Source organism: Schistocerca gregaria, chromosome 8, assembly GCF_023897955.1.
Source record: "Schistocerca gregaria isolate iqSchGreg1 chromosome 8, iqSchGreg1.2, whole genome shotgun sequence".
Lineage (NCBI taxonomy): Eukaryota > Metazoa > Arthropoda > Insecta > Orthoptera > Acrididae > Schistocerca > Schistocerca gregaria.
In genome coordinates, this window is record NC_064927.1 from 401,520,965 (window position 1) to 401,534,699 (window position 13,735).

General features: G+C 41.7%; 1 protein-coding gene across 1 annotated transcript in view; it reads right to left on the reverse strand.

Annotated features, from left to right (window-relative positions):
* LOC126285215 (odorant receptor Or2-like) overlaps positions 1 to 13,735 on the reverse strand; it is a 78,829-nt gene that overhangs the window by 48,797 nt on the left and 16,297 nt on the right. Inside the window, exon 3 of the mRNA XM_049984518.1 lies at positions 1,001 to 1,102. Within this exon, the coding sequence (XP_049840475.1) occupies positions 1,001 to 1,102 (102 nt within the window). The remainder of the gene's footprint in view (positions 1 to 1,000; positions 1,103 to 13,735) is intronic.

The window sequence follows — 13,735 nt, forward strand, 5'->3', positions numbered from 1 at the left end:
CTCTGTTTTCTCAGGAGACTGGTGTTCAGTTTCAGAGTTGTCCACCACCCTTGCAACTAGGCTTCTTGTAGGGGCTGTGCCGCAGTGTGCTCCGTTCTAGAGATAACTCCTCAAACAGACGAAGTGGTTACAACTGGTAACTGAGCTGTCCATGAAACTTGACCGTCCTGCCGAATACAAGTTTTCCAGCGCCGTTTCCTGAATATGGTAATGGTCCACTGTTCTCAAAATTAGGGTCTGGGAATTATATTTAAACATAAGCTCTATAGTTAGAGTATCTAGCTGCTATGTGGAGGAAACGGGTTCGACCATCGGTTCTGTCAGGGATTTGTCCCTGGTGTACTCACCTTCGTCATGCTAGCTGAGGAGACATTTGCATGAGAAATAGCGGCTTCAAGGCCAAGAAAGCCGTCAGCTTCTGGGAGAGAGGTGTGCTGGCCCCACTTCCTCAAGTCGCATCCAATGACGGTCCTGCCAATGGACGACATGTCGGCCGGTCGGTTCCGATTGGGCACGCAGGGTGAGAACGCGAAGGTTTTTAGGTAAGCCATGTCGTGTGAAAGAGCGTTTCGCGATACTGTTTTGTAGACTACTCCAGTCAGTCTCGCTACATGCAATAACGTTCACTTTAGAGTACGTTTTCCTTCCTCATGGAAATAATGTTGAATAACGATTGAATGATGGTTGGCGGTGTACCCACGGAGTTGAAAGTCAAGGCGCCAGCGGTACGCAGTGTGTACTATTACTCTAAGACTCTAAATAAATTTCACTAAGAATTTTAATTATTTTGATACACTAGCAAAGTATAACTTACACAACAAGTGCACTTTGTAGCAAAGTATATCTTGCTTATTAATACCTTGTAGCACTGTACATGGTTACGCCCTTAATGAGTCAGATCACTAACGTTTTCATCTGGTTACATGCAGCATGTACCAACAAACAGAGATGCAAAACTTGAGGTATTCTGTGCCTACCCTTCTGATCGTAGTTGGCTCACCTGTTCCATAATGTTGTGAGCCGCCCAGCAGTAGAGGAACACCTGCCCTCCCGGAATTGGCAGGAAGGCGGCGCATCTGCCGGCGGCGCTCATGTCGTCGCTCTGTGGCGAAAGACAGAGGCGAGCATCAGGTATAGCACTTACATAGCAACCAGATTTTACGTAAAAGATATTTTATTCTGTGATGGTATCAAATTGTTAGTAATCTTTAAGGAATGTGTAATATATTGAAACTTGAACACGATGAAGTCTGCATGCAACAAATGTCAAATGAGCATGAAATGAAGTAGTGCATGTATATGTAGGAGGAGCGATAAATAAGTAATGCAACACATATATCTTCTGAAAGCAGGTTGGTTCTATTCAGTATTCCAATACACTATTTTGGAAACTAGTGGTAACTTCCTATGGCGCCAAACTCCTGAGACCATCGGTCCCTAACCGGCCGGAATGGCCGAAAGTTTCTAGGCGCTACAGTCTGGAACCGCGCGACCGCTACGGTCGCAGATTCGAAACCTGCCTCGGGCATTTATGTATGTGCTGTTCTTAACTTAGTTAGTTTTAAGTAGTTCTTAGTTCTAGGGGACTGATAACCTCAGAATTAAGTCCCATAGTGCTCAGAGCCATTTGAACCATTTGATTTTTCATCGCTCCCTAGGCTTGCACACTACTTAATCTAACTTAAACTAACTTACGCTAAGAAGAATCCACTCGCCCATACCCGAGGGAGAACTGGAAGCCCTGACGGGGGAAGCCATGCGAACCGTGTCAAGGCGCCCTTAGTTCCGCGGCTACACCGCGTGGGCCAATACACTATATTATTCCCCGCTCTTTTGGCTACAAAGTCAATTATTTAAATATAATTTGCTTTCAATACAATGGACTTACACCATCTTACTGACAGGGCCTGTATCCCCACCTGGTACCACTTCGTTTGTTGACGGCGGAGCCAATGTCTAACTGCATGAATAACCTATCCATTATCCACGTACTGTTTCCCAGGGAGTGCGTGCTTCACGGGACAAAAGGGTGGAAGGTGGGGCATCAGAGCTGTAGGGTATATGAGCAAGAATCGTCCAATTAAATTTTATGAGCTCCTCTCGGGACCTTGCGTTGCCATGAAGAAGAAGGAGTCCGTTTGCATTCTTGTGGCGACTAACGCGCTGAAGCCGTTTCATCAGTTTCCTGAGGATGTTGTTGCGGTTTTTGTTGTTGTGGTCTTCAGTCCTGAGACTGGTTTGATGCAGCTCTCCATGCTACTCTATCCTGTGCAAGCTTCTTCATCTCCCAGTACCTACTGCAACCTACATCCTTCTTAATCTTCTTAGTGTATTCATCTCTTGGTCCCCCTCTACCATTTTTAACCTTCACGCTGCCCTCCAGTACTAAATTGGTGATCCCTTGATGCCTCAGAACATGTCCTACCGCCCGCAACTCGTGGTCGTGCGGTAGCGTTCTCGCTTCCCGCGTCGGGGTTCCCGGGTTCGATTCCCGGCGGGGTCAGGGATTTTCTCTGCCTCGTGATGGCTGGGTGTTGTGTGTTGTCCTTAGGTTAGTTAGGTTTAAGTAGTTCTAAGTTCTAGGGGACTGATGACCATAGATGTTAAGTTCCATAGCGCTCAGAGCCATTTGAACCATTTGAACATGTCCTAACAACCGGTCCCTTCTTCTCGTCACGTTATGCAACAAATTCCTCTTCTCCCCGATTCTATTCAATACCTCCTCACTAGTTATGTGATCTACCCACCTAATCTTCAGCATTCTTGTGTAGCACCACATTTCGAAAGCTTCTATTCTCATCTTGTCTAAACTATTTATCGTCCATGTTTCACTTCCATACATGGCTACACTCCATACAAATACTTTCAGAAATGACTTCCTGACACTTAAATCTATACTCGATGTTAACAAATTTCTCTTCTTCAGAAACGCTTTCCTTGCCATTGCCAGTCTACATTTCATATTCTCTCTAATTCAACCATCATCAGTTATTTTGCTCCCCAAATAGCAAAACTCCTTTACTACTTTAAGTGTCTCATTTCCTAATCTAATTCCCTCAGCATCACCCGACTTAATTCTACTACATTCCATTATCCTCGTTTTGTTTTTGTTGATGTTCATCTTGTACCCTCCTTTCAAGACACTGTCCATTCCGTTCAACTGCTCTTCCAAGTTCTTTGCTGTCTCTGACAGAATTACAATGTCTTCGGCGAACCTCAAAGATTTTATTTCTTCTCCATGGATATTAATACCTACACCGAATTTTTCTTTTGTTTCCTTTACTGCTTCCTCATCATACAGACTGAATAGCATCGGGGAGACGCTACAACCCTCTCTCACTCCCTTCCCAACCACTGCTTCCCTTCCGTGTCCCTCGACTCTTATAAATGCCATCTGGTTTCTGTACAAATTGTAAATAGCCTTTCGCTGCCTGTATTTTACCCCTGCCTCCTTCCGAATTTGAAAGAGAGTATTCCCGTCAACATTGTCAAAAGCTTTCTCAAGGTGTACAACTGCTAGAAACATAGGTTTGCCTTTCCTTAATCTTTCTTCTAAGATAAGTCGTAGGATCAGTATTGCCTGACGTGTTCCAAAATTTCTACGGAATCCAAACTGATCTTCCCCGAGGTCGGCTTCTACCAGTTTTTCCATTCGTCTGTAAAGAATTCGCGTTAGTATTTTGCAACTGTGACTTATTAAACTGATAGTTCGGTAATTTTCACATCTGTGAACACTTGCTTTCTTTGGGATTGGAATTTAACGTCCATGACTTCTTGAAGTCTGAGGGAATTTCGCCTGTCTCATACATCTTGCTCGCCAGATGGTAGAGTTTTGTCAAGACTGGCTCTCCCAAGGCTATCAGTAGTTCTAATGGAATGTTGTCTACTCCCGTGGCCTTCTTTCAACTTAGGTCTTTCAGTGCTCTGTCAAACTCTTCACGCAGTATCATATCTCCCATTTCATCTTCATGTACATCGTCTTCCATTTCCATAATATTGTTCTCAAGAAAATCGCCTCTGTATAGACACTCTATATATTCCTTCCAACTTTCTGCTTTCCCTTCTTTACTTAGCACTGGGTTTCCATCTGAGCTCTTGATATTCATGCAAGTGGTTCTCTTTTCTCCAAAGGTCTCTTTAATTTTCCTGTAAGCAGTATCTATCTTAACCCTCGTGCAATAAGTCTCTACATCCTTACATTTGTCCTCTAGGCATCCCTGCTTAGCTATTTTGCACTTACTGCCGATCTCATTTTTGAGAAGTTTGAATTCCTTACTGCATTTTTGTGTTTTCTCCTTTCATCAATTAAATTCAGTATTTCATCTGTTACCCAAGGATTTCTAGTAGCCCTCGTCTTTTTACCTACTTGATCCTCTGCTCCCTTCACTTTTTCATTCCTCAAAGCTACCCATTCTTCTTCTACTGTATCTCTATCTCCCATTCCTGTCAAATGTTCCCTTATACTCTCCCTGAAACTCAGTACAACCCCTGGTTCTTTCAATTTATCCAGGTCCCACTTCCTTATATTCCCACCTTTTTGCAGTTTCTTCAGTTTTAATTTACAGTTCATAACCAATATATTGTGGTCAGAGTCCACATCTGCACCTGGAAATGTCTTACAATTTAAGATCTGGTTCCTAAATTTCTGTCTTACCATTATATAATCTATCTTAAACCTTCTAGTATCTCCAGGGTTCTTCCATGTATACAACCTTCTTCCATGATTCTTGAACCAAGTGTTAGCTATGATTAAGTTATGCTCTGTGCAAAATTCTACCAGGCAGCTTCCTCTTTCATTTCTTGGCCCCAATCCACCTACTACGTTTCCTTCTCTTCCTTTTCCTACTGTCGAATTCCAGTCACCCATGGCTATTGAATTTTCGTCTTCCTTCACTACCTGAATAATTTCTTGAGGATAGCACAGTAAACTTCAGATGTCACCATTGCACCACAGGCGAGGACATCACTTCAGCCCTTTGATAGTCTCAGAAGACTTTCGTAATGGATCAGGGCACCGTTTTGAACTATTTATTGATAGGGCAGTAAGTGTGTCGCCACTCCATGGATTGCCGTTTTGTTTCCGGTTAGAAGAGATGAAGCCACGATTCATCGCCTGGGACGATATTCGACAAAAAATTTTCACGATCAGTCTCGTAAAACGCTAGCAATTCCGCCGTTCTTCTACAGGGGCTTCTATTAGGCGTCGAGGAACCTCAAGTGCTGGGTTAGTCTATCAGTAATACCAAGAGAGACGTCCATTTGAGCAGCGAGTTGTTTGTGTTCCGTCTATCAGCTGGAATGAGAGTGTCACACGTTCCAACAGCGCAAAAGTCACATCTGTGGGCGGCCTGCCGGACACGCGCGAGATCGGACAGGTTTGCGTGTCTTAGTTGCGATTATGACAGACGTCCCACTCAACGACTCACCGTGCTTTTGTTCACTGCCAGGTCTCAGTAGACTTTCTGCAAGCGCCAATGAACACCTGCTGTGCTCTTTGTTTCCGTGAAACTAAATGACAGTTTTTTTCTTGGAACGGACCATTTTGAAGGCTACATGTACCAGAACTTCATGAAAGTATAAAGGTTGAAGCAGAAATATTTCATGATGTTCTACAACTAATTATGGATTTTTAAACAGAAACTGACCGAAAAAGCGTGTTGCATTAGTTACTGAAGGCCCCTCGTAATGGACTACAATTTCAGTATAACTACACAAAGTAGGAAAGAGCACGTCATTTAAATTCCTTACATTATAAATGTAGCGATTAGGGCAGGTAGTGACAAATGTGATATTGTTCTAAACCCATACCCGAAATTATTTTGAGCATGTAATCAGAAATATCTTAGATTTCCTCGCTAGAGGCCCTAACTTTTCGAATCAATATTTGGAACCAGTGATCATAAAGGTGTTACAGCATCATTAAATATTGCTCGAAAAAGTGAGGTAGCCAATGATTTCTGACTAGAAAGTGTGATAAGAAACGGATTTCAGATTTATTTATGCACACTAATCCGTGTAATGGAACTGTTTACCAAGGGCGGGGTTCGAAGCCAAGTCTGTTGTTCACTAAGGCAGATGCGATAACCACTACGACACCCTGGCACAGTAGTTTTGTACAGCTCCACGGACTACCCTACGACTCCTGCCTCCTCAATTCAAATTCCCATTCATGTCTCGTTTCATTCGGCGCTGCAGTCTGCATACATAAATCATAGGTGTTTGAGAATTGAAAAGGTCACTAGAGCCATGTAGTTTCATTTGATTACAGCACCTATGCCGGGGTTTCAGGTATAATGTCACGTTTCGTTCGACTCTGATGTGCTATTCCAATACAGTTGGAGAGCGTTTGGAATGGCTGTTTGAGTTTAGGGTGAGTAGCAAGTGGGCTGCGGTGTGAGTGAGAATTTGGATTCAGGAGATGGGTGTGCTAGGGTAGTCTGTGCGTTTGTGCAAAGCTATTGTACCAGGGCGGCGTTTTGCTTAGCGCAACCGCTTAGTGAGCAGGATATCCGTCTTCGAATCCCAGCTTGGTACAAATTTTCATTCATCGCTTCAATCAGGATTTACACGTCATGGATTTAGAGTTGGGATTCCTTGAGCGGTCAACATGAAACATTCATCACCAGGACTGAAGCACAAATTGACAAAGTTCACGAGTACTATACAACATATCTTAGACAGAACTGTGTAGAGAAATATTATGGAGGATGGGACAGACCCGCTACAGCTCGACGGTGACATTAGAAAGTTGCCACGAAAGCAAAGAAAGACAGGTTCACTGCTGTTTTAACGTACTCTAAGCGTCATGGACGAACAAAAAGTGAACGAAACTAAAATTAATGTAAGGAAATCCAATCGTGAAGCGTTCAACGGTTTCAAAGTAAAATCTTACCTATCGATCTGATAGAAAGTCCTATGAAGTTTTTCTCTCACGTCAAATCTTACTAAACAGTCAAAACCATCTTTTCTTACACAGTGCGAAAAAAGCACCATCGAAACGGACGACAATAAAAGGATGGCCGAAGTACTAATCTCATTTTTCCGAAACTATATTGCAGAGTAATATCGTGCTGTGGTTCCACCAAAAAAAAAAACCACACGAACGTCAAAATGATAGATACGTAAACAAATGTCCATAAGATACAAAATCTATTGAAATCGTTTAACAGGGGAAAGTCCACCTGACCTGACAGGATAGATATGCGATTCTAGGCATATGTAGCAGCAGTGTATCAAATAATGTGTTGACAGAAGAGTGAACGTTCATAGTGACTGGGAAAGAGCACACGTCATTCACGTTCTTAACAAGGGTCATCGAACAGACGCATAAAACTATAGTTACATACGGCTTACGTCTGTACGTGATAGAATTTTGGAACATGCTTTGTGCTCGAATATTACGACATTTCTGGAGACTGAAAATCTCCACTGTTGGAATCAACATGGACTCGGCAAACAACGATCGTGTGAAACCCAACTCGCTGTGTTCGTCCAGGATATCCAGAAATCAGAATACAGATTCCACCCTCCTGGACTTTCGGAAGGCTTTCAGCACTTCCGCCTATTGATCCAAATCCTAGCGGAAATGTGGAAACTTGTGATAAGGTTTTATAGTACCAAACTGCTGAGGTCATCGGTCCCTAAGGCTACACACTAATTAATCTAACTTAAAATAACCAACACACACACCCAAGCCAACGGAGGACTCGAATATCATACGAGGGATATGATTGGAAGCAAACAGAACACAGTATGCCGTTTTTAAGGGAGAGACATATTCAGATGTAAAAATATCCCCAAGGCAGTGTTACAGCACCATTACTTTCCACAAAATCTATGTAACTTACATAGTAGATAACGCTGAAAGTTACGAGACGCTTTTTCTGTTGTATGCAGAGAAATTACAACAGCAGATATTAGCGGCAAAATGGGGGAAAGCCTACAGTAGATCGACGCTTGGTACAGAGAGTGACAATTGATGATGAGCAAAAACAGGTGTATCACGTAAATAGGCAGGACACGTTCTTGTACGTCGCAAGATGTCAGAACAGTCGCTACGAACAGCCACATCCATAAAATATCTAAGAGTATGTGCACGTACGTTTTAAAGTGGAACGATTATATAGAATAAACTGCAAGTAAGACAAGTACCAAACTGAGATTCACTGGAATAATCGTCAGTCCATCAAAAAAGGAGGTCCCGAGTTCGAGTCTCGGTCCTGCACACAGTTTTAATCTGTCAGGAACTTTCATATCAGCGCACACTCCAATGCAGAGTGAAAATTTCATTCTGGAAACAACCCCCAAGGCTGTGGATAAATCATGTCTCCACAGTATCCTTTCTTCCAGGAGTGCTAGTTCTGCAAGGTATGCAGGAGAGGTGCTGCGAAGTTTGGTAGGTACGAGACGAGGTACTGGTGGAATTAAAGCTGTGAGCACAGGTCGTGAATCGTGCTAGGCTAGCTCACTTGGTAGATCACTGGCCCGCAAAAGGCAAAAGGCCCCGAGTTCGAGTCTCGGTCCGGCACACAGTTTTAATCTGCCAGGAAGTTTCATATCAGAGCACACTCCGCTACAGAGTGAAAGATCCATTCTGGAAACAAAGGCGGTAACTTACAAAGCCCTCCTCGATCAGTAGCTAAATATTCATCATCAATCTGTAAGAGTAAATTAAGGTATGTTGTATGAATTGCTGGGAGACTCCGAAAGGCACTTTCAGACGCTCAATTGGCAAGGCTTTTCCTATCTTTTGCATCCTCAGGAACCTTTACGTCACGAAGTAGGAGAGCTATGTTTGGTAGTGTGCCTGTCATGTGTACGCGACTGTAATGAATGTGTTTGTACGTAATGCCATGTACACATTGGAAATGAGGGAAGGGAGAGGGTCGGACCGATGCCGGCATATATCCCACTTCTCTAGGAGCACCAAGAGGTCCGCCGAAAATGTTTTCATCCGACGGACGGATCACCATCAGCAGTGCTGCATCTGCTCAATTCGTGAGACCCTGTGGAGAAATTTGGAGTTCAATCCAAGACACTGGCGAAAAGACAGGTGATCGGGGACTTTCTACTAACACCCCTCTTGTCCCTTCTGCCTTAAAGGGAAAGCTGTCAACAGCAGCCGGCTTACCAGGATGGCCATTCATCCAAGTACTGGCCACGCCCGATGGTGTCGAGGAGCGACGTACCCACCTCGGCACAGTCAACATCAATCTGTAATTCATACCAGATAGGATTGATGGATGAATCAGAGAAGATCCTTGGAGGAGTGCGTTCGTTACAGGTTCATTTAATAAGTGCGAAAGTGTCACGGTGACTGTCAGCCAACTGTAATGTGAGACATCGTGCATCACGATGTGGCATGCTAGTAAAAGTTTGAGGGCGTAAGTTCCTAGAATAGACAACAAAATTTTTGATCCTCCAAGGTTTATCTCGCGAAAACGTCATGAAGATAAAATTAGAGAGATTCAAGCTCACACGGAGCGTAACCAGCAACCGATCTTCGCGACTGGAACAGGAGAGGGGGCCAAGTGATCAGGGTACACATGGTAATTTCCGCCAGACACAATACAGTAGCTTGCGGAAATGTAGATGTAGATGAAGTGAAACACTACGCGGTGTGCTTCTCATCCAGAAATCGCTTTACGTTTATGATCACTGCTGTAACACATACATATGTAGAAGAAATGAAGAGATGACACACTAGTTGCGACTATGAAAATTCAAGGTGACTCTAGGTGATAGAAATGAACTTTCTCTTCTTACAAAAGTAAGGTGAGGTTCTTTGGGTTTAAGAAACGAAGCTTAAGTACTAATTTGTACGTAATTTGAGGTGGGTAAAAGCATAATGTCGGCCTTGCCGCAGTGCTAACACAGGTTTCCGTCAGATTACTGAAGGTGAGCGCTGTCGAGCCGGGCTACCACTTGAACGGGGGACCTTTCAGTTCTGCCGATCACTTTTGGCAACCACTCAGTAGTTGGGAGGAGCTACTTGCTTGAGAAGCAAAGGCTTCGGTCACAAAAACTGTCAATAACCGGTTGAACGGTGTGTTGACCATATACCCCTCCATATCCGCATCCAGTGATGCCTATCGGCTGAGAATGATGCGGTGGTCGGTCGGTACCGTTGGACCCTCAGGCCCCTGTTCGGACGAAGTATAGTTTAATTTAATAATACACATAACGCACGAAGATATCGCAGATTTTTTAGTCCATGACTCTGGATACTAGAATGTTTTCTCCCAAAACAGTACGGTTTATTCTCTACCCATTCTTGTCCTGTGCGAGCTTGTGATCTATCCGTAATGATATCGTTGTCAACTAGATGTTAAGCTCCACTTTGCTATCTTTTCGATTTAGCTTCCATACTGTGAAACACACTGAGGAAAACCTATCTCTCTCGTATTCGACGCATATCGAAAAACATGCGAATTGTAGAAAAATAGGAAAAAATCAACAGAAGCGAAGAAATCTTTTTCAGAAAAAAGTAGCATTAAACAGTGGCATAAGGATGAGAACACAGATTTTCTAACTGTGTGGATGGGAAACATTATCTTTATTGTATAAAAGTAACATGTAAATATTACGGTAATAGAAAAGCAGAAACAGAAACATTTCAAAATAAGCGATTCCAGTTATTTTCCCCTTGAGCCATGAGTCTTCTGAAGCTCCCCGCCAAAAAACTAAGTTCTTATGACACGCTCTTTATCTCAGAGTGGCACAGAATCCTACGTTCTCAATTAATTGTTCAATTTATTCCAATCAGTGTCTCCTCCCAAGGGTTTCGCCCTCTGTAGCCTTCTGTAATACCGCAGAACTTCTCTGTTGTCTTAACGTATGTTGTACCGTCTCGCCCCTTCTTTTTCTCAGTACTTTCCATATGCTCCTTTCTTCGATAATTCTGAAAAGGATCTTCTCATTTATTATCTTCCCAATCCACTTAATTTGCTACATACTTCTATTGCGCCATCATCTCCAACACATCAGTTCTATTTCTTTCCTGTTTTTCCATAGTCCACTGCCCTTCAATGTTGTGCTCCAATCGTACATTCTACCTCAAATTAAGGTCTTTGTTTGATGCTAACGGACCAGTTCTGGACAGCAGTGTTAGGCAGCTTACATGTCCACCTTGCTTCGTCCCGTATGTGGTATTTTGCTTCCAAACTAGCAGAACTCCTTAACTTTCCTAACGTCCTTAATTTTTTATTTAACGTAATCACCAATTCTGATGTTAATTTTATTGCTAATTTCATAACTCTTATTCCTCATTACTTGCATTTTTCTCAATTTTGCTCTCGCACCATACTGTGTACCTATTAGATTCTTCACAAAAAACCTTTTAAATAATAAAACATGATCTATACAAGGAATCTGATTACCCCTGTTAGTCATGAACGAAAAAAAATAATAAAGTAGCTAATTCAGTACAATTATTATATAGATGCTATAAATCACTTTAACGGGGCCCAAATGAACAATTAAAGTCAACATAATTCCAGTAAACGTGCAAAAGTAAAAACAAGTTATTATAGGGGCCTACATAGACATCGCGCATCTGCTAGATGCCCACGAAATACGTAATTTTGTTTTGAAGCTGACAAGCAAAGAGAAAATAGGTGCAGCTTTCAAACACTAATGGCGGACAGCATCAGCTGGTAATATAACATAATTTTAAGGTAGCTAATTTTACTACACAAAAATATAAAATATGTACTCCCTCCAAAAGAAGTTACAAACAAACGACGAAATAATGGAAAGAATATTTATCGTGACTAAACAAAATTGAGATATAGTGATAGTATTTTTAAAATAGTTAATCTAACTGCAATTGTCTTTAATTTTGAAATGAGAGAGAGCATAATAATTATTTTAATGTCTTAACTGTTGCTGCAGGCAGTGCGATGACATCAGCGGTGGTCCACGCGGACAATGTGTGAAGTGAATCCTGGCTCATGGCCTGAAGATAATGATGGATCCCCCTGTTTCATTAATATTCCAGTTACAGCGGTGGTCCACGTCTCCGTTGTAGTCGAATTAGATGGCAGCACTGGTGCGATAATAATAGTTCCAGTATGTGCGTTGTAGTTGCGCGCGCGATGTTTTATTATTAAAAGTTTATTAATCTCGCTGTGAGGGTTGGTCGGAATTACGCAATGTCTTTAGTATTTACGATATATATCCATTTAATGTCAATACTTCGCATAGTTCTTTCACCATGTTGCCACAGGAAAACAGTCACATGTGATCATCACTATAACAGTCCGTTAAACATCAGTTCAATTTACATCGTCGTCTTTAAGACAGTTTGGACGATATAATAAATGTTTCTTGATCAAATCACAGCACTGTTCTTTTACTCAACATTTTGGTATGTTCCACTTTCACAGTTAGTGTCTTCACACGACAATGGTGTCTGATTCATGGCTAATTGTCACAAGTTCACACAGTTTGTAAAATCGTCACCGCAAACACTCAATATACTTTTCAGGTTTTACTGTTCACTTAATAATGCACGATCTCCTATTAACACAGCGAACCCACTGTAATTAATTGTTCCTCCGCGTATCACCGTCTTTCACACCGCACTTTGTCACGTTTTTCCACCCTCGAACCGGCCGCGTACAACAACAACTCGCATGCTCTCTATCGATAGTTGTTCGCTCTCTCTCTAACAGACTTCTTCTCGTAGATTTACAAAGCACATAAAACCAGAACATTCATATTCGTACAATATAAAATATAAAACAGTTGCAAAATAAATAAAGATACAATGTGACTTATTAAGAAATAAAGAATAGTTGAAATAAATGATACATACTTACTATGAGAAGGTAATGCACAAAAGAAAAGGAATATTATCGACTTTCGGGGAAAGCAATGTCTTTACATGTGCCCCACATTTGTCATGAGATGTTCCACAGTCCATCTTATGGTAAAATGTCCTTACACATATAAGCCATATGCCACAAGTGATTTGTTTAACTTTGGCATTTTGTCAATTTGCATTATGAATTGTCAATGAATATTAAAAGAGATGAACTTAACAGCAAAAAAAATTACATTACTTTCACATATTAAGCAAAACATATCTCTAACTGAAGCAAAGAACTAATTCGTTACACTACGGAAATTTGACCATAATGAAAAAGAAGAACAAACATTCTGTGTAACGTCGAAGAAAATATATATAGCTATAATTATACGCTATGAACCTGAATATATACACATATGAGTTCGTATTTTCCCCACTCAAAGTCTTGCCATTATGTTATTGTTTTTAAAGCTTGCTCTCTCTCTCGCTTCACGTTTAAACCACATCCTCTCCCCTTGAAGACCTTTCATATAAAATAATCTTACATGTTCGTCATGCACATTGTACCCTACCTCATTACCTTCACTCAATGGTAACCTGGATAAAGCATCTGCAACTTTGTTCTGTGTACCTTTAACATACTTTGTCTTAAAAAGGAAACTATCGTAAAAACAAAGTCCATCTTGTTCACCGTCTATGTACCAGTCGAAACATGTTGAAAAATATAAGAGCCCTGTGACCAGTATAAATGATGGTTTTATTTCCCCGTAGGTAATCTCTAAACTTTGAAATCCCCAAACTATTGCCAATGCTTCACACTCAGTCACAGTGTAATTTCTCTCATACCTGGTCAATGACCTACTTGCAAAGGCTATGGTCCTATGATCTTCATTTTCCTGATCCCCAAAATTTTGAAACAATTCC